Source organism: Vigna unguiculata, chromosome 11, assembly GCF_004118075.2.
Source record: "Vigna unguiculata cultivar IT97K-499-35 chromosome 11, ASM411807v1, whole genome shotgun sequence".
Classification (NCBI taxonomy): Eukaryota; Viridiplantae; Streptophyta; class Magnoliopsida; order Fabales; family Fabaceae; genus Vigna; species Vigna unguiculata.
Window position 1 is genome coordinate 36304410 of NC_040289.1, and position 21552 is coordinate 36325961.

The window sequence follows — 21552 nt, forward strand, 5'->3', positions numbered from 1 at the left end:
CACTGTATTAAATATATATATTTTTTAATCATATTAAATATGGAAAAATCCATAATTTTCTGTTGATGTCATCATAATTTTGTACTTCCATAAATTTTTATAATTTTTTGTTAATAAATTTAATATTTTATATAATTATACCTGTTCACGGTTTTTTTATGTCTTATCATTTAGGTACTAAATGAATTAAATTTGGGAAGTACAATAACAACAAAACAAATTGAATGTATATTATCCTTTCTAATTTATATCACAAATCTTATTATTTAATAAAATATTATTAAGTGTCACAATTATTATTGGTTTTTTTTCAATGCATTTAATACAGTTTATATTCATAGAAAAAACTAGTTTCTTTAAAATGTAATTACTTTATATACATAACAAATAAATGAAAAAAAAAAATATATATATATATATATATATATATATATATATATAATATTTAAAAAATACTCACACGCTGATCTAGTATATATCTTATGAAGGTTTGATAATCAATTAAGATAAAGATAGTATCTATTGTAACATCCAAATAAATAAATATATACACCGTAATACTACTTACCACATATAATTATGTCTTAATCTTTGTTTGTACTATTGTCTACTATTATATTAAGTATGATAAAAAAAAAATACAGTAACATATATTTTCCATTGAGAGAACTTGTAACAACATTGGTTCATAATCAAGAGTACATTAATATTTAAACATATCTCTTACTACCCCAGGATAATTTATCACAATCAGATGTTTTTTATGCATAATTGAATTAATTTTGACAATATTTACCATTTGAGTTTGATTAGTCCCTTAATTTAACTATATTGTAATTAATATATATATATATATATATATATATATATATATATATTTTAACATTGTTTAGTATTTGGGTTATAAGTTGATGTACCGACAAATTCTAGGTCGAAAATTATGTAATCATCGGTTAGGATATCTTTTTCCTTAAACTTAGTACATTTTTTCAAATTTCCTATATTGCATAATCTGATTATGAACATTCCTTAAATTATTTTTTTTAATGGAGGAATAGGGAAAAAATGCAATATATCCTTTTTGGGGAACATATTTATGTGCTGTTTTACCACAGAATAGTAGTTTTGTTTATGTAATTTAAAGACCAAGGAAGGCAACAACTCTTCACTATCGAGTTGAAACATTTGTTCTCAATTTAGGTTTCCTACTCCTCTTTCTAATGTGTTTAATTTGATGAATTAAAAGTTTTCATTCTAATTTTAATTAACAATAGATTGATTCATCGTTATTTGATTAAAGTGTACAAGTCAAATTAGAAAAAATAGTTTTAACTTAGTGGTATAAAAAACGAATACACTTTTATTAAATTCTAGAGGTTTATGAAATTTAATTGATTGTGTTAACCAAAAGCATGAAGATTTTGTGTTTGATCATTTTATTAGTATTTAGATTTCATTTGAATTTGATTTTCAGCCATGGAATTAGAATATGATTGATTTTGGATTCATTGATTGAGTGTTGTTAATTTCTTCTAAGTTCTTGAATTAGGTGTTTAATTATCTGAATATAATTATCTTTGTTTTAGGTTTTGTTTTATCCATTTTAACTCTTAAACCTCTAGTCTTAAACTTTGTTTTGACTAATAATCCTTCAAGACAATTTTGGTTGTTTATTTGGTAGAACAGTCTTACAATAGTAAATTCAATTCACAACTGATTAAGATTACAATAGTCTTAAATTCTAATTAAAAATGAATGTAACTTTCGGAAAAAAATAGATCTCAGTTCAGAAGAAACACATTCAATAGAACCTATGTGACATTCATAACAGATCATAAGTTTATTTCTAGAGAAGATACAAACCTCCTCAAATCCAAAGCTCAACCCACCCAACAGCAATCTGAACTTGTATTTTGATACAACAACAAACAAAAGAAAGTTGAAAGAGAATTTGTAAAAGCTAGTTTAGAGTTGAAAAAACTTTCAACTCAAAACAATAGCATTTCTAAGAAGTTGGGTGGAGAAGAAATCATCATATTGTATCAATTGAAGAGCAAGTTCAAGTGTTCATGGCTGCAAGTTCTAACCTTCCTCTCCATAACTCTCAGTATAAAGTATCTTAACAGCAACAGAATAATCTCAGATACTATCAAAACATTCATTATGATATGAAGTATAGGAACAGAACAAGCTTAGTTTTTCTTGGGAACCCCAAGCCTCTGACGGAAATCCTCTTCCATAAGAGGAAGGCCATCTCGCAATTTGACCTTTGGTTCCCATCCAAGCAATTCCTTTGCATTTGTAATGTCTGGTTTTCTCTGACGAGGATCGTCAGGAGTGTTCTCAACCATCTTTATCTCCACTGCTGGATTAATAAGCTGCAAAAACATGGCCATATAAATAAATTTTTTCACCCAAATTCCATTTTTAGTCCACAGGGTAAACATAAAGTGTCTTTTTTTTTTCCAACATTACTTGGCTACTTGCATATTGCAAAGCACATACATTATCCCTCTCATGAAAACATGTTCATAATTCGCTATCAGAGAATTCCTTGGTTCAAACTGTTGTTTAAATCTTGCATATAAAACATGACCAGACTGACAGATAAGGGGGAGTGTGGGATTCTCCAAGAATTTAAATGGTTTTCAAGTTACAACTCACCTCTTTGACATTCTCGGCAAGTTCAATCATTGTAAATTCGCCTGGAGGAATAAAGTATCAAAACATTAGAATTTGGCAGAAAAATCAGAGTTCAAACGACTCAGTTGTAATACAACCTGGGTTCCCAATGTTGATTGGACCAGTGTTTTCCCCTTCCATTAGACGTATAAGTCCATCAACCTAAGAGATTTCATATATATAATCATAGTCAATCACACCTAGTACTTGAATCAAGATCATAATATACAAATGAGACACATGTAGCAAACATACCATGTCAGAGACATAGCAGAAACTGCGAGTTTGAGTTCCGGGAACTTGGACAGTTAAGGGTTCACCACTGTAACACAAAAATGTACGTAATAAGGAACAAAATAAAGAGCAGGCTCAAGAAGCACGTAATTCATACGGTTATAAAGGTTGGATTTTTCTATTAGTGTACTAGAATAAATTGTTATGCTTGACTACAGAAGAGCACCAATGTTTCTTGAGAGTTGAGATATATGTAGTCATAAAAATTAATTTATCAGCTTTTCCATCTTGCTATAACATTATAAAGTTAAAGGATTTACCGAATTGCTTGAGCAATGAAGTTGCTGACCACACGCCCATCATCAATATTCATGCGTGGTCCATATGTGTTAAAGATTCTTGCAATGCGTATTTCTGAGAAAAATATATTAAAGTAGAAATCACATTAAGTTTAATATTTAACGGCAATGCAACACTTGTATTCTCCATTCCCTCATGAGAAGGTATTACATAGGAGAAAAAGAAAAAAGAGAAGGAATTACCTATTCCATGCTGCCTATGATAATCAAACATCAAAGTTTCTGCAACACGCTTGCCCTCATCATAACAACTTCGAACTCCTGTACACACGTACTTTTATGTTTAGGATATATTCTTCACAAGTTTCAGCATACATATACTAAACAAGTAATTGAGGAGCATCTCACAACATGAGCCTAACAATTAGGGAAAAATTCTTTCTAAAACCCACCCACTAATCAAATTTTACCGAGTCATGATAAAACAACGGATATGGCATATATATAAAATCAATGAACATTCCAAGTTCCTACAGTTTTGAAAATATATGAACACCATAGATCTTAGCAAGGTATAATTCAAAGAGATCATATACTTGCAGCATTCAGATCATGTTCATTAACAAATGCTTGTTCAAAATGGAAAACTACTTTGAAGTGTGAAAACTAAACATTGAGGTATACATTATGATGAGCTCAGCTAAATCAGTATTGGCCCCAATATAATGCCATTGATTCATAGAGTTTGGATTGAGAATGAGATGATTACGTACCAATAGGGTTAACATTGCCCCAATAGCTTTCTGGTTGTGGATGCACAAGAGGATCTCCATATACTTCTGAAGTAGATGTAAGCAAAATCCTGTCAATCAAAATTACAACATGGTAAAATAAACAATTGGTATTGATTTAGCTTATCAACTTTATCTTTTAGAAAAAGAGATAACCTTGCTCCCACTCGTTTAGCTAGCCCAAGCATGTTCAATGTTCCAATCACATTTGTCTTTATTGTCTGTAAAGTTTTACAGGAACTGTTAGATTATTTCTCAAGATTCACAATAAGTGAGAAATCAACCAACGCGTAGGTCATAAACACAGTCGGAATCAATATGCAGACTAACAATTGAAACATTACAACAATACATATGAAATTCCCATGTTAAATTTTCAATAAAGCAAGGGGTGCTCTGGGAGGACTTCATACTACTTCAGTGCTAGAAATAATTTGTGTAGACAAATGACAAGGAGCGTGGTAAATAACAGAAATACAAAAGTAGATTCTAAGAAGCCCACCTTTACAGGATTGTATTTGTAGAAAATTGGAGAAGCAGGACATGCAAGATGATAGATTTGATCAACCTCAATCAACAATTGCTCTGTGACATCTGTTCAGGGAAAAGAAAAGTATATACTTCTAATTAAATTAAAACACATCTAGAAACAGAGAAGAAACTCTGCATGGTCTACAATTTATATTGTTGTCTGATTCAGAAAAATCAGAATAAACCCATCGGAATTAAAATTACAAACACAAGTCAGTTTATTCCGTAAAATTATGAAAAATAAATGAGTCCTTAAAATTAGCATATATTAGTCCTTCTAGTCCCTAATGTTAAGAAACTGTCAATTTGATCTCTTAATAGAACAACTACAGTTATCTGTCTCCCTGACTTTATATCACAGAAGTTAACTTAGTACCTGACTTTGTTGTGCAACATCATTTGATTTGGTCCCCATCTCCGACTAACTTGACTGATAAGGACTAAATTGATTGATTCGTTTACGCTAGGGACCAAATTGACCGATAATGCAAATTTTAAAGATTAAATAGTTGAAAATTGTGAAAGTTGGGAGCTAAAGTTTCTTATTTCACAATATGAAGGATTAACTGAATAATACATCTAATTTTAGGTACTGCTTTGGTGTATTACTTGAAAAATTTATATATCTATTAGTTTAATATCTTTATTAATAACCAACAAGCTTCTGTTGCATGATACATCAAAGTCTTGAAGATATTTCACCATCTAGATGACTAAAATTAAGAGGCCAAACACACATTACAAGGTGGGAAGAAAGGAAAGTCAAACATTGGAGGATTGCAATGAAGAAAATAATAAAATTATACCATGGCGAATTAACTCAAATCTTGGATGGCCAATCCATTTTTTAAGGTTGTCTTTGGATCCAGTGAAGAAATTGTCAGCAACAATAACCTGATTACAGAAACATATTGTCACATCTTGTTCCAAAGTTTTATACCACTCATTGAATAACTAAAACTTCAAAACTGTGAACAGAAAGATATCAACATCCTAACCTCATTTTTTTCATTTTCCATCAATCTGTCAACTAGGTGAGAGCCAATAAATCCAGCTCCTCCAGTAACCAGAATTCTCATATTGGACTGTTGTCAGAGATGAAAGTAACATTGTAAAACCAAGAGTTCACACAAGGAAAGGGAAAAAAACGACTAGGTAAAAGAAGATTTCCTCGCAAGAGCATAGTTTAGGTTATCAGTGTTCTCTAAATAATGTAATACGATGTTTTAGGAACATATACCACTTCTGCTGAACTGTGTTGTGCAATAGAATGCATAAAGTGTAATGTAGAAGTGGAAAAAGGAATATATTTTTATTGATTAAATTGGCAACAGGAGTTGACAAACAGAAGAATGCAATTATAACCTAAATTTAGACAAAAAGTAAGAATTGAAATTTAAACTAAAATGCCAACAGCTACAAGATCAAACCAGCGCACAGGTTGATATTCAGAGAGATCTGAATTTGGGTGTTTATGTTCCCAGCAGATACTAAATATACTGAATCACTCTAAAATAAAAATCAAGCCAATTAAAAAATTATGATTATTTTATGTTCTTTGATTCTGAACTACAATTGGAATCAGCAGCATCACAAATAAAGATTCATTCATCAAAGAAAAAAGGGGAATCTGACAAGCACAGGTAAGTCACTCATCTGAAAATAAATGGTTTTTATAATTTAGCACGTCATGATCAAATGGCATTATCAATAGAGATCAACTTGTAACAAAAGTAAATTGACAAGAAATTTGCATAACATGAACCAAAACAACAATCAGAAACAGAATGGCAGAGTAGCACATGCGAATTCTACGGGAGAGTTCACCTGAAAAAACTTGGAAAAACGCAAGGGGGATGGCATGGGGGGTTGCTTTGTTGCTCCATTGGAAGAACTCGTTGCCATTGTCAGAAAACCCACTGCAACTCAAACCCTGAACCAAATTCCAAAAATCAAAATTTCACACTATGAGTCCTCTATACACGCAATTGTTAAGTTACAAAGTTTTCCAAAACCAAATCTAGTAATTAACAGCAACAGACACTTCAACAACATCCGAAAGACAAAGACAGAGTGAGAGCTAACAAGGACCTGCTTGTAAACTTAAGCAAAAAAAATAGACAAATGCAAAACCCCAAATCACAGATCTGATCCAACCGCTCCATTATCAGCCAACAATTTATAGCAGAAAGAAGATCCGGGAGTTAGAAATTTCCCACCAAACGGTAAATTAAAAATTTGATTTTTAAATTAGTTATTTCCACACCCAACAATAATTTAACAGAAAAAATAATTTAGGGATCCTTCAAACTCACGGAAAGTTGAAGAGCATATGATGAAAGGTCCTATGCAACGGCGACGACACAAAAACAAAAAGGGTGCCATCATACCAAACATTGAAGAGAAAAAAAAGGCCAAAAGTGAATACTGAAAAATATGTATATATATGCACAATACAGAAGCAAAGCATAAACATTAAGTAAAAGGGTACATGCAGCGGTTGAGATTGATAATTGTGTTGAAGGTGGCTTCACTCTGAAACTTGAAAATGAGATGTGGGTGGTGTCAGAAGCGTGTGTGTGTGAATATATATAAGGTTTTGATACAGTATTCTGGAGCTGTCAGGTAACATTTACCGTATAGGATAAGTAAGTAGCTGTTTTCCTCATCACTGTAGCAGATGATGCTGCGTAAAACAATTCATTAATAATGTATTTATTTATTTTAAATTTGTTTCCAACTTTCTTTTATTGGTTTTTCTTCAAATAAATCCATTCAAAAAGAAATTCCCAAAACTAACCACTTCCAGGAGTATTTATTTACACAAGTATACTTAACATCTCTGGTGGAAATTCTGGTCTGATTTTCTTTCAACGAAAACGTTTTCAGAAATATTAAAATGTTTTCAAAGGTATTGATTTGAAAATATTAATGTAAATTGCTAAAGAAAAACAACTTATATTATTTTAAAAAAATTGTATTATTGTATTTAATTAAAAATTATTAAATTAACTTTTATCGGTCTAAATAAAATTTTAAAAATTAATAATGATAATAATTATTAAATTAATGATGTTGGAAATAATAAATGTAAAACGTTCGTATTATATTTTAATTTAAGAACTTAAATTGTTAACGACAAATTAGTAATGTTATATCAGAAATAATAAATGAATAATTTATTATTTATTCATTATTTAAAAATTTAATAAGAAATTAATAAGAAATAATAAAATTTAAAAAATTAATAATAATAATAATAATATTTATTAAATTAATGATGTTGGAAATAATAAATGTAAAACGTTCGTATTATATTTTAGTTTAAGAACTTAAATTGTTAACGACAAATTAGTAATATTATATCAGAAATAATAAATGAATAATTTAATTATTATTAATCAAAAATAATTATAATTAACTGTTATTGTTAATTTTATCATTAAACGTATTTAAAATATAAAATAAACTTAACAAAATTTAAATAAAATATTAAATCCAATACTTTTAAATAAAGAGATCGAATCGATCCAAAATTTAAAAAGAAAAAAATCAAATTTAACTGAAAAAATTATATTTTAATAAAGATTTAATTTGTTATGAAGGACATGTTTATAGATACAATACTTAGATATGATATGTTTATGGATACAATACTTAGATATGATAATATCTGTGCTATTATTAAACTACGTAATCTCTTGAATAATATGCATTAATATTTTAAAACTTTATACCGAAATTAGAGACAAATTTCTAATTATAATTAAACAACAACATAAATAATACTTTTTATACTATAGTACTCTCTATTCTCATATATAAAATAATACTTATATATAAACTATTTTTACCTTATTTAATAATATCATTTTCAGAATATCCTCCAATGGCTATATTTTTAAAGACTATATTTTCATTATATAAGTTTAAATTAATACTATTTTTAAAATATATTTCATTTAAATAAATAAAATTAAGTAATAGTTGTTAAAAATTGAAGCTAATATGAAGTTAATGTTATTTATATTTAAGTGACCGTGCTTAATAAAAATACATGTTTCCTTGAAGGACAAGGACATCAACTATCATTTTCAACGACATCTTTAATTGTATTTAATTTTCGCATCATTGATATAAATAAGTGAGAGGAATACAACAAAGTGTTTTAACAAGGGATCTCACTCCTAAAAAATCATGGGTTGGGATGTACTTTAAAAAATAAAATAAGAAGTATTAATTAATAATTTCAAAAGAATTACATTTAAAAATAATTTTTGTTATGAAATAAAGCGAATAATAGAGAGAATAATAGATAATAAAGAAGAGAAGAAACAATAGAGAATAGTGAACGAGAGAATAGGGAATAATTCATGTGTGTATTATTATTGATAGGAAGAGTCCTATTTATAAATACAATATGTAATCCATAAAGGAAACAAATATTTACCATAAAGAGTAATTAATCATATGAGTAAATCAATGGACAATCATTAATTCATAACACTCCCCCTTGAGTGTCCATTGATAAAGAATGTGCCTCGTTAAAACCTTAATAGGAAAAATCCTTTGAGATAAAAAAAACCTAGTGAAGGAAAAAGAGTACAACATTCTGTATTCTTTAATACAATATTGTTCATCATATATTCTATTTCTCCCCCTCATGTAAACTTACATCATTAAGGAGACGAAATCCGAATTTGTGAGTCATTTGCTCAAAAGTTCTTCTTGGCAAAAACTTTCCAAATAGACTTGTCATATTTTCAGATGAATGAATTTTTGGATGTCTATATCATCCTTTCAATTGAACAATACACTATTATGTTCATATATGGTTGTTGATTCCATTTTTGTTGGGATAGTCACAAGTTTCTTGCACATGTTGCATTATAGGCCTTAACCAAACATATTGTCATATTTTCAGATGAATGAACTTTTGGATGTCTATATCATCCTTTCAATTGAACAATACACTATTATGTTCATATATGGTTGTTGATTCCATTTTTGTTGGGATAATCACAAGTTTCTTGCACATGTTGCATTATAGGCCTTAACCAAACATATTCGCAACTTTTCTCGTAATTTTGTATGATTAGACGATATTGCTACTATGGTTTGTTTCATATACCATCATGAAACCATTGTGCTACCACATGTGAACAAACATCTTGTTTGTGATCAACCATTGTGACATTGTAAGAATATGTAAAATAACATGCATATCCATAACCCATTGGTCTGAATCTGAATCATTTGGATGGAATAAGCTCATATTCGTAGTACCCTTAAAGTAACGAAGTATATGTTTTACTCCAAACCATTTTCTTCTTGTAGTTGAAGAACTATATCTTACTTAACAAATTTACAACAAATGCAATATTAGATCGAGTATAATTAGCAAGATACATTAGTGTTTCTATGACACTAAGATATGGTACTTCTAGACCAAGAAGATTTTCATCATTTTCTTGAGGTCTAAGAAGAGTCTTTATCAACATCTAACGACCTCACAACTATTGGAGTGCATAATGGACATGACTTGTCCATTTAGAACATTTTAAGCACTTTAATTATATAAGCTTCTTGATGTCTAAAAAACACCTTTATTTAAATACTCAATTTCTAATTTCAAATAAGACTTTGCCCTTCAAAGATCATTCATCTCAAATTATTTCTTTGAGTAATCAATTGCCTTTGTGAACTCATTAGGAATTTCAACGACGTTTATGTCATCTACATAAACAATAATTATGGCAAATTCATTATTTGGATCTTTTCATATAAATACAAGACCAAATAGGATCATTTTTATATCCTTCTTTTAATAAGTACTCAATAAGACGGTTATGCCACACACGTCTTGATTTCTTTAATCAATAAAAGAGCATGTTCAATTTTATTGAATAACCCTCTTTAGAATTTGTCTGGTTGGGCAAATAAAATCCTTCAGGATTTTCATATAAATATGATTCTCAAAAGAACCGTACGAATAGGTTGTAACATCATTCATTAGATGTAAATGCAAACATTGTTGTACAACTAGAATAATCGAATATTGCAATGTTGTTGCATCCAATACTAGTGAACATGTTTTTTTCACTAATCAATACAAGGTTTTGTGAACAACCTTGAGCAACCAATTATGTTTTGTATCTAACAATTTCATCATTTTTAATTTGATTTTTGCGCAAAAATCCATATATACCCAATGGGTTTCACAACTTCAGGAGTGCGAACTATACGTCCAAAAACCTTTCGTTTAGCAAACAAATATAATTATGCTTCTTTGCATATTTTCATTTTGGCCAATTTTTTTTTTTTTTTTGCCGACAAGCTTCAATGATCATTGCTTATTGATCCTCATTGTCATTCATAGCATTCATCGCTATGTTATAAGTAAAAGTTTCGTCAATGTTAACTTCATTTTGGTTCCATATTATATGATTCATGACATAATTTATTGAGATCTCATCATTTTTCAACCATTTCAGGTACTTGAGGTTCTTCTAGAACCGAACCATTAATTATGTCAAATGAATCTTTTGGGATTTCAACCTTTTCGATTAGGTCATTTTGCATATTAACTCACTTTCTCATTCAAGAGTTTTTATCTTTGGAACCAATAGGTCTACCACGCTTCAAACATGTCCACATGAGTTTTTCAACCTTTTTTTTTTCGCATCATAATAACTGATCATGTCAAACAAGGCAATCATTTTGATTTGTAAACTTCTGGTTTACCATGACATGCATTTAAATTGTACTAATAAACTTGTAGTACAAACTATAAGAGAATGTTGATAATTTCTCCAATACACTTTTTTTTTCAACTCAATCATAGAGATATAAAGATATTTCATATATTTTTCATTGTTTGTCTCAATATAATATCCATTTAGACAAATATCATTGAAACTTAATAAGTTTCTATTCAACTTCTTGGTAGAAGTATAATAGCTCTTCTAGAGTCTTCAAATATATTTGTAGTACTATAATTAATACTAACATCGATGTCTCACATTATCAAACAAGAGAAAAATTTATTACTCTTGAGAATTGTATAAGTTGTTGCACAATCAATAAGACACATATCTTTTGGTACTAGTGCAAAACATTCGTTTTTCATATAAACGTAAATATCAATATGAGATTTTTTTTCAACACTCTCATAATCAATTAGGTGATCAATGCTTTCATTTGCTTTAGCAAAGAAAATAACAATATTATGAGTAGCATCCATATGGCCATAATCAGAATCACCATCTTCATAAGCAAAGTGTGTTTCTATGTTCTTCTCATTATTTGTAAGATGCTCTGGTGTACAATAAGTACAACTCAAATGGCCTTTACCACCGTAATGATAATATATACTTTCATCTTTTTGTCAATATTTTCACATTTTCCTTTTTTTTTTCACATTATTGTGCCACTTCTGGTGACAAAATGTGTCTTTGAAATTTTCTTTATAATCATGTCCATAATCAAGATCACGATCACGATCATGAAAATATAAATAAAATGTTGTTGCATTCACTTATGGGAATGAAGTAGAACCAGTTTGGACATGTTTCATGATTTTCTTGAGGTCAAAAGCTCATTGCTTTGTTCAATATTTATTGCAGCATTCACTTCTGGGAATGGAGCAGATTAGGCGGATCTCATGATTTTTCATCAAAAGCTTTATTGCTTTGTCCAGCCAGCCATACATAGGCATGAAATAAATTCATAATATTTGTGAAATCTCTTTTCACAATATTTTTGTCGCATGAGCAAATTAATTGCTTAGATGCTTTATTTCTTTATTCAATGGTATCCCAATATCAATTGCATATAAATGTATTTCAACATTTAAAATTCCAATATTAGGAATTCTTCCTTGTAATATCCAGAGTCACAAATCCAAATTTTGCAACTTTTCGTGTGTTTAGAACTAGCATATAACATAATAATATTAATAATAATAATCATCACCGTCATAATAAAAATAAAAATAATAAGACGAAGATGAAAATTGATAAAGTTAAATAATTCTTATCACAAGAGGAAGAATATAAGGTAAAATTATAATTTGAAAAAGGATTAGAAAGAGTCTGGATTGAGACACGCATAACACTGTCGTTATAGAGAAAAAACTTCCACTAGTCCTCAATTGGTTGAAGCATCGTGCTGATAACGTGTTATGAAATAAAGCGAATAACAGAGAGAATAATAGATAATAAAGAAGAGAAGAAACAATAGAGAATAGAGAACGAGAGAATAGGGAGTAATTCATGTGTGTATTATTATTGATAGGAAGAGTCCTATTTATAGATACAATATGTAATTCATAAAGGAAACAAATATTTACCATAAAGAGTAATTAATCATATGAGTAAATCAATGGACAATCATTAATTCATAACAATTTTTTCATAGATGATGTTTATTATGGTACTTTATTATCTAATATCAACCTTTCATATATTAGAGTAAAAATCAGATAAATATTTGTCTCAATATTTTTTTAAAATTCAACAAATCAATTTAGTAGTAAAGTATTTACAAAAATAAATTTTATTTTTTATAAAGGTCACAAATAAATTATTGGAGAGTCGGATTTCAATCCATTCTTTTATTATCATCACCATAAATTATTTTCGAGATCTGATTCTCAATGAGTTTGAGTCAAATCTACTATCATAAATAAATATATTTATATAAATAGTTTAATAAAAGAAAACGGTAATTAATATTTTTATTGTACATCGATTCCATCATTTTTATATTATAAATAGAAATAATTAACTCTATTAACTAAAATAATATAAATACATATAATACATTTCATGAAGACAAAAGTTTCCTTTAAATTTCTAAGCAATAACTCTATCATACAAAATAAATATTTTGAAATTTCTAAAGTCCATGCTAAAAAACAATAAAAAATACTTCTATCATATATTGTTAATTTTATGTATTTATAATTAATAAGTTCAGATATTAAAATATTATTTGTTTCCTTAATACATAAGATTTTGTTAAACCAAGAAAAATGTTGCATAAGATTATCGAGAAGTTAGAGAAAGGAAACTCGACGAAGTCTCAAGTTGATACTTTAATTGTTTTTTTAACACTTTTAAAATGTTTAACACTACTTTTTGTTGATTTTTTATTAATTCAAACTTTGTTGTGTTTAATTATATTTTAATTTTTAACAACACTAAAATATAGTTATGTTATTAATTAATTATTTTGTAGCTTTGATTGGTGAGCATTAAATAAGATATTCAACACAATTGTATAATACTTATGTGCATTTTTTTCCTTTAAATATAAGGATAATGATATTTTGTCAAACTTTTAACTCACCACTTCGATCACCCATAGATCATCACATCTTATCACTAAAAAAAATCAAAAATCAAATAAATCAAAATAGATGATTGGAGTGGTGAGTTAAAAGTGAGTAAATAAAAAGTGAGTTAAAATATCATTATCCTAAATAAAATAAAGAGAATGGTAACCACTGTTCTAAGGACACTGGTTAAGAAATAGTTAATGCGTATTGATATCATTTTAACATTGAAAAGTGGACTGATTAACTCTATTAATTAAAATAATACAAATGCATATATAACAAATTTATAAAGACAAAAATATTCTTTAAATTTCTAAGCAATAACTCTAATACAAAATAAACATTTTAGAATTTCTAAAGTCTTAACTAAAACACACAAAAAATGCCTCTCAAACATATTGTTAGTTTATGTGTATATAATTAATAATATCATATATTGAAATATTGTTTCTTTTTTAATATAAGAGATTTTGTTAAACTAAGAGGAATGTTGTAAAAAGTTATTGAGAAATGAAACAAAAAGAAAAACTCAATGAAATCTCAAATTGATACTTTAATTTCCTTTTTAATTTTTAGATGTTTAACACAACTTTTCTTTTTTGTTAATTTAAATTTTGTTATGTCTAATTATATTTTAATTTTAGCAACATTAAAATATAGTTATTTTATTATTTAATTATTTTTTTTATCATTGATTGGTGTGCACTAAATAAAATATTAGACATAATTGTACTTATGAATATTTTTGTTGTTTAAACAAAATAAAATTGTATTAATGATGATTAGGTAAGATTTCATTTAATATCAAAATTAATTATGAACTTTATAAAATTAAATGTCTATTAATTATCTCATCTTTAACGAGAACATTTAGGATGATTCCTATATTAGTGTAATTATACTTATACTTCTTGGGATAACTGCTAATGTACTATATACTGTGATTTATATCTGCTTATAAATATTAATTATTGCTTATAAATATTAATTATGAAATATCTTATTTAATAGTCTTATGCTATTAAAACTAGGATGTTACGATATCTTTTTACTTCAACAATATAACTAGTATATAATGTTAAAGCCGACGAATTATGACATGTGTTCAAGTTTACCCAAGACATGTTAAAATACAAGTTAGAATAGTTTTTCAAAGTTTTTCCACTATAAATATAAATATCACTCAAACGCACTTATAGTTGTGCCTAAATTTATTTTGCTGTGAGTGCTGTCAAGATCCCACCTGCATTCATCATTATAACATCGAATAGAGAGATCAAACAAAATCTATAGAACCAAAAAAAGATTTTACAATGTAGCTCTTCAAGCAATAACCGGAAATCTATTGTCTAAAGAATCTGAAACAGTGAACTGTTACTGTTCGGAGCTTTGGATAACGGCAGCTCCAAATTCAGAAACACATTCAAACTAGAGGTGTCCTCTAAAAATTTATTGAACTAAGGAAACAAAACTAATTTGGCCAAGCTTGGGTTATGGGGCTAAATGAAGACTACTAGGATCGTAAATTCCAGCACCAAGAGCTATGAAAACCCAAAATACGAGAAAACTTATGACGGCCTTTCTCAAAAGCTGGTCAGAATTGCTGACTTGGAGGTCATCTAATTCATTAGATGGCAGTGATGGCAATCTCCCATTGTCACTGATATCCTGCTCCCTATCAATTATGCTTGTCCCAGTTGAATGAGGTCGCAGCATATCCAAGTTGCCAATTTTAGAACATCTCATGCAAGTGCATGTTCCTCCAAGATATGATGGTGGTGTCGGAAAATTGTCAAAAAGTTCTCTCCGATATATCTCTCCCCCTAATTTCAACTTCTTCTTAGTAGTTGGCTTTAGAACCTAGATTCGAAGTCTTAAATTAGTTCATTTAAATAAAGCAAACAAAACTTACTGTCGTATTTTTCTAAGAAACAAGAAATTGAGAATCTATATCTAGATTTGAGAGGCTCTGAGGATAAATGAAATTGCATTTAATCGAACACGCCATGCCATGCATACACTAAAATAGCATCGACTTCATGACCACCTTCACGACTGCTACTTTGCTATTTTAGCTTAATAAATAAACGGAAAGGAAAGTTTACCTGAATAAAAGTCTGGGCAATAACACGAACAATTGCTGGTAGTCGGATGACAAACAAACAACCAAGTCGATTGGGAAAGTAATCTTGCAGAAGGGATGAACAAGTTCTCATCACTTTCATGGGAATTCTCAATGGAGATAACCCTTCACAGTCCACCAATACTGCAATTTGAGGGTTGTCTGCATCTACCAAGTGCAAGACTCCGTATTCTACCTGCGATACTGCAGTACAACCACTGATTAAGATTAACCTAAAGCATGAAACCAATAGAGCATGGCTAGAGACAGAGATACAGGAAAAAAACATACTAATTGCCTGAGCAAACTGAAGTCTATCTTCAGACGCCAAAGAGCGACAAGCTATCCCAAGCCTTACAATGAGGCAAGGTCTGTGCAAAACATCAAATCCATGCCAGAACACCATATTTGACCAAGTTTCCAGTTCTTCTCCTGAAAAAAATCTATAACTCTCCCGCCAACGTATTGTCTTCTTGATTGAGGCAAGGAAGTTTGAAAAGTCATTATTAGAAGCTGCGTAAAATCTGTGGAGCTCATCATCATTGATTCTGCATAAACACTACTAAATCATGGTCCGCTGCAACAGGAGAAACCAAGAAATATGCATGTAAATATGCCATTGCTATCTAATAAGGCTGCGCTGGCCAGGACTTCAGAACTTGTCCCAAGAAATAAAATAATACACGATCAGAATGAGAAAACATCAACAATTGGCTTAACTTTATTGTTAATAGCTGGATCTATTACTATACTGTTAACTATTGCATAACAATAAAATTATGAAGTTGGTGCATATGCACATCCAAAGTGATTATATTGAATGTTATTCGATTACTAGGGATTATTTAACTAAGGAATGCTAGGAACATACTCCTAACACACTGTTTTTAATACACTCATGGCTGAAATTTATTAGAATCACAATCTTTTTTGGATTTCACATCTGATTCAATCTCTCGTGATTTTTTTCAAAAAAAAAAATGAATCAATAGTAGAGTGTACTGCTAGCACTCCTATTATTTCATATATGTTTAGTTTAGTGAAAAGAAACAAAACACAATTTTTGAATTGCGGATAAATTATTATATCTCGCGCCACTTCTTAAAAAAAACAGAAGACAACGGTAGATATCAATGTAAACTTCAAAATAACTGTCATTGCAGGAACATCAAATAGCCTAGTTTTGAAATGGAATTCTGTGAGAATCATATCTAAGTATTTTTTTATTGGAATGGTGTATTTATATACATAACAGAAAACATCTATACCTTTCTGGCAAACTAATCCCTTGATTTTCCAACTCTTGATTAAGTAGAGTCAACCAGTTTTCATATTCTAAAACTTCAGGATCTATCTCAGAATGACTGCAAAAGGAAAGAAAAATATTTGTAAGACTAAAGAAACTTGCACGGGAGAATTATAGACAAGGAAAGCTCCAAATAATAATTTCATATTTATCCTGAAAAACAAGCAGGGCATAAGAAGCATTTTATTCACCTCAAGACTTAGTAACAGAACAAAGTAATTGTGTAGGAGATTCATATGTATGGCGTGTGAAACATTGAAAGAGCTGATTTGGGGACAGTCCTTCACATGTTTGGCTCAATAACATCAATATCCTACATTACTTTCTGAGAAATATATCAGAGGCCTCTCAGCCAATACTTTTTATTTTAACATAAAAAGCCACAGAGAAATAACAAATGAGAGGCAAAATTTTGAGTGACGGGAAGATATTGTTCATTAGACGTTATAATAAAATGTGAAGAATAAAATAGAAAAGTCATGTAAATTATTTTAAGTACCTATATAACTTTAAGTAACCTTTAACCATTACCATCCATGTATAGTTGTATGGTTAAATTTTCTCCCCCTACTGTCATAAAAATAGTTCTCATACTAGTCACAATCCCCTACATATTAGTAGAAGCACAGTGCAGTGAACATAGCAAATCATTCATGTTGAAAGAAGAGTAATACAATATATGGACACAATTTTAATTCAACAAACTTCGGGAAACACTTCCAAGGAGTAGCCCCAAACATCATATGTAAATAACAACAAAAAACAAATTTCTTATTTTATAAGGTCTATCAGCTAGTGGTTGTGTGCACACAATTTTGTCTAACCGGAATTGTCCAAAGCAAAACGACGACTACATGCATGGTTTTCATGTTCAAGTTATCTTTGAAAATTCTTGGTAACAGAAATTTTGCAAGACTAGTATAGGAAACAGAAAAATGAATAAACAAAACTGTTTTCACCGTTTCTGTATAAATCTTTGCATACGGGAAATGAATTTAAAACAATGTGACAAATTTGTAAATTAAAAAAGAAAACTGAAAATAAAAACACGAAATGAAACAGAAGTAAGCGTTTACTTAGTTTTCCAAATGATATATACGGTCTACAGGGATAAATTTTCCCATAAACACTTTCAGAAAACTAATTTCATTTTGCTTCATATATTTATCTGTTAGAAATTCTTATGGACAAATTTACTCAAGCAGTTCCATATAGTAAGAAGGCACAGTTAGATTCTTAAACCTGTAAACTGCACCAATTTGAAACAGAAATCTGCTAATTTTTTTTAATAAGTTGTAGAAGTTGTAATGGTGTTCTCGAATCATAATTAAACTCCCATTTTGAACAGTTTTATTGATGGGTTATTGAATTCGCATACTACTGCACTAGTACCTCACACTAAAACAATCATTTAATGAACTGCAGAATAATGTTTTCACATCCCAACAAACAACTCTCGGAAGCAGGGATTTGAATGAATCAACTAAAAAATCAGGAACCTAAAACCTGACAAATATAATGATGACCACTGGTCACTGATCCTATTACCATTAACAAAACTATTCCAAATGAATGTAGGATGACTCCGACACCTTTCTTTAGCTGTCGTTTATCAGTTATTTGTGAAGCTAAATTTATATCAGCAACTTTATCACCTTTAAAGCAGATTAACGTGGGAGAATTCTACATTACAAAAAATAACACTCTACTTAGCATTTATGGACAGAAAGATCAGTCATAACTCAGACGCTAACCTACACACCATGAAGCTTCTAATCAATATACCTTGTATTCGAGATAGACTGTGCAGGAGATAGTTCAGCAGATACTTGCGAATCAGGAGAATCAACAACGCAATCTGAGGTTCCATCACTACATTGTGGTTCATCGGTAAAGACTGTTGCAATCGAAAGAACTAAAAGTGGTCTTGATAGTACCTGGTAATAGAAAAAATTATTAGCTATCTGTTTCATAAATATAGCTAAACATGGGATATTAGTAGAAGAGGTAAAAAAGAAAAGCAAACAAAAAGAGAAAATTCCTTAATTTGCCCTCCTTCATCTTAATAGTAACGGGGCCAAGGGAAATATCAAACAATACATCTAATGATTGCTAATGATGACACAACACTAAAAGCATGAAAAGTTCTTAGAAAATCCATATCCATAGTTTCTATAGAGGCAATACCGATCTTTTTTTTTATACAAAACAAAAATGAGGAGGAAGAAAATTATCTTTGAGAAACTTTCCAGATGAAAATGATACATTGAAGCCACTAATAAAATGTATTCTCAAATCCCAAACTAAGATCTCTTAGAATCATACAAATACAGATTAGGTGGACCAATTTCTAAAACTTAAAAATGATGTTCCAAGCTAATTCATATTTACAGTAATGATTTTCCTGAACTATTATATTCCACTGCTTTAAAATTACATTCAAAGATAACTTTTATGAACCCTTCAGAAATTAATAATCACAAACCTGCATGCTCTTCACCAAACCCCTGAAGGGTGCCCACCTCTGTATCCATTTGAAAGGTGGATAGACAAGGATTTGTAGACCCTGCAGGCCTCGCCATACGCACGGGCATTTACTCTTGGAGAACCTCCTCACGATCTCTAATGCAGCAACTTTGAGTAAAAAAAAAGTGGCACGACCCACAACACTGCTTCCAAAGTCACCATGGGTGAATGACACAAGTTGTTCATAATTTCTCTGTGCAAAGCCTTTAGGCCGTGATGCAACCAGAAGGTTTTTGTATGTATTTTTTCCAGCGACAACACTGCTTTCCTTAGAATTAGTTCCCATGCTCGAGGTAGAATTATCCACCCAACCCCCCATGTAAACTGAAGTCATGTCAGTTTCCCTAGCAAACAGCAGAACATAAGAGTATCTTCAGTTTTGGATGAAACAATTACGTTTTGTTTGTATAAAACTCCTTTTAAACACTTGTAAAACAAGAAAATTAGAAGATAAATACATTAAATTTCTGTATGAACTAAAACCAACGTACGTATCTTAGTTATCTCTATATGATTCTCTGCATCCTATATAGAAGTTAAACGCGTGAGTTTATATTTATAGAGAAGATTAATTCCTTTTTTTCCTTCTTACGTTCCTTATAAATATTTGTAGATTTTTTTTTTATTCTACTAGAGCAGATTTCATTTTGAAGACATTTTCACCTTAATATCAATAAAATATCTTCAAAGTGAAATCTATCTGTCACACTGGAAGATTCCAGTCCCAATATCCTCATCACTATATAGTAAAAGAGAACAAGAAATTATTGCACGGATTTTATTATAAGCTGCAAGCCTACATCTACATGGCCGCAATGAAACTCAACACAAATCCAACACACCAAAATAAATCTGCAAAACTTGTTAAAAAAAAAAAAATACACAAAAACGTGAAACATGAAGGACAAATCCAGTAGCCTCAATTAAAATAATGCGGATTAGCGTTGCAATTAGCGAAGTCAAAAAAACATAAAGAATGAAATTAAAATTAGAAACGACACCATGTGTGAACATACAACGACGCTAGTAATAATCGAGACAAAGAATATGACAGAAACAATAGAAGCATGTATAATTGTCGATTCGATCCGAAAGAGATGAAGATTGACCTGAAAGAATTGTGCAGGTGTGGAGGTTGCGAGATTAGGAATGACAGTGAAAGTAATGTGATGAATTTTTATCGTTGATCTTCGTTCGTCGCCGATTTTCACCGAATGGACCTTCGTTAGTTAACTTTCCGATTTGCTTTCGTCGCAGTGGAAGATCGTTGGTATGAGAGAGTGAGGAACCGAATCTGATTCTGAAACGTTGGGTGGCTACGTGGACGGTGGAGATGTGTTCAATGAGACGTCACAGTTCGGCCATCTGTTATTCAACAGTTTTCATCTTTGGACATCAGACAGGTAAAACTCAACGTGAATCATATGATCGTTGAATTTTGCATAAATACTGTTTAAGTCCAATAAAAAAATTAGAGCAAAATCATTTAAATAGTAATATATTTATGCTTTAAGAAATGATATATTCAGATAGAATTAATTATAAATAGTTGTACTTTGATTTAATATTTGATGTGTAATGAAAAATTATGTGGAGATAAGAATGCATGCAAATTTTCATCCTAAACTCCTGTTACAAACACAACACTCTTCTAAATTTAAAAGAACAATAATGATAGTTTGACTATTTAATTTTAATAATTTTTTTTATAACATAATTTA

At 29.8% G+C, this 21552-nt stretch overlaps 2 protein-coding genes across 5 annotated transcripts; both read right to left on the reverse strand.

The window, feature by feature from the left end:
• Positions 1-1800: 1800 nt before the first annotated feature.
• LOC114170068 (UDP-glucuronic acid decarboxylase 6-like) lies at positions 1801-7163 on the reverse strand. 4 transcript variants are annotated; one of them, XM_028055543.1, is made up of 13 exons: positions 7029-7163; positions 6365-6470; positions 5536-5622; positions 5344-5431; positions 4509-4600; positions 4163-4227; positions 3989-4077; positions 3459-3536; positions 3237-3330; positions 2938-3004; positions 2781-2844; positions 2665-2705; positions 1801-2378 (listed from the first exon to the last, which is right to left on the reverse strand). In XM_028055543.1, the coding sequence occupies exons 2-13, from the start codon at positions 6440-6442 to the stop codon at positions 2193-2195; spliced, it is 1029 nt and encodes a 342-aa protein (XP_027911344.1). In that variant the 5' UTR covers positions 6443-6470; positions 7029-7163; the 3' UTR covers positions 1801-2192. The 4 variants fall into 4 exon arrangements, with proteins under 4 accessions (XP_027911344.1, XP_027911346.1, XP_027911347.1 ...); XM_028055545.1 differs by having other exon boundaries at positions 7033-7147; XM_028055546.1 differs by lacking the exon at positions 7029-7163 and adding an exon at positions 6853-6958.
• Positions 7164-15135: 7972 nt separating this feature from the next.
• On the reverse strand, positions 15136-21229 carry LOC114169809. The gene is made up of 7 exons (XM_028055125.1): positions 20941-21229; positions 19791-20175; positions 19091-19242; positions 17268-17363; positions 16291-16547; positions 15983-16203; positions 15136-15737 (listed from the first exon to the last, which is right to left on the reverse strand). The coding sequence occupies exons 2-7, from the start codon at positions 20163-20165 to the stop codon at positions 15369-15371; spliced, it is 1470 nt and encodes a 489-aa protein (XP_027910926.1). The 5' UTR covers positions 20166-20175; positions 20941-21229; the 3' UTR covers positions 15136-15368.
• Positions 21230-21552: the final 323 nt, after the last annotated feature.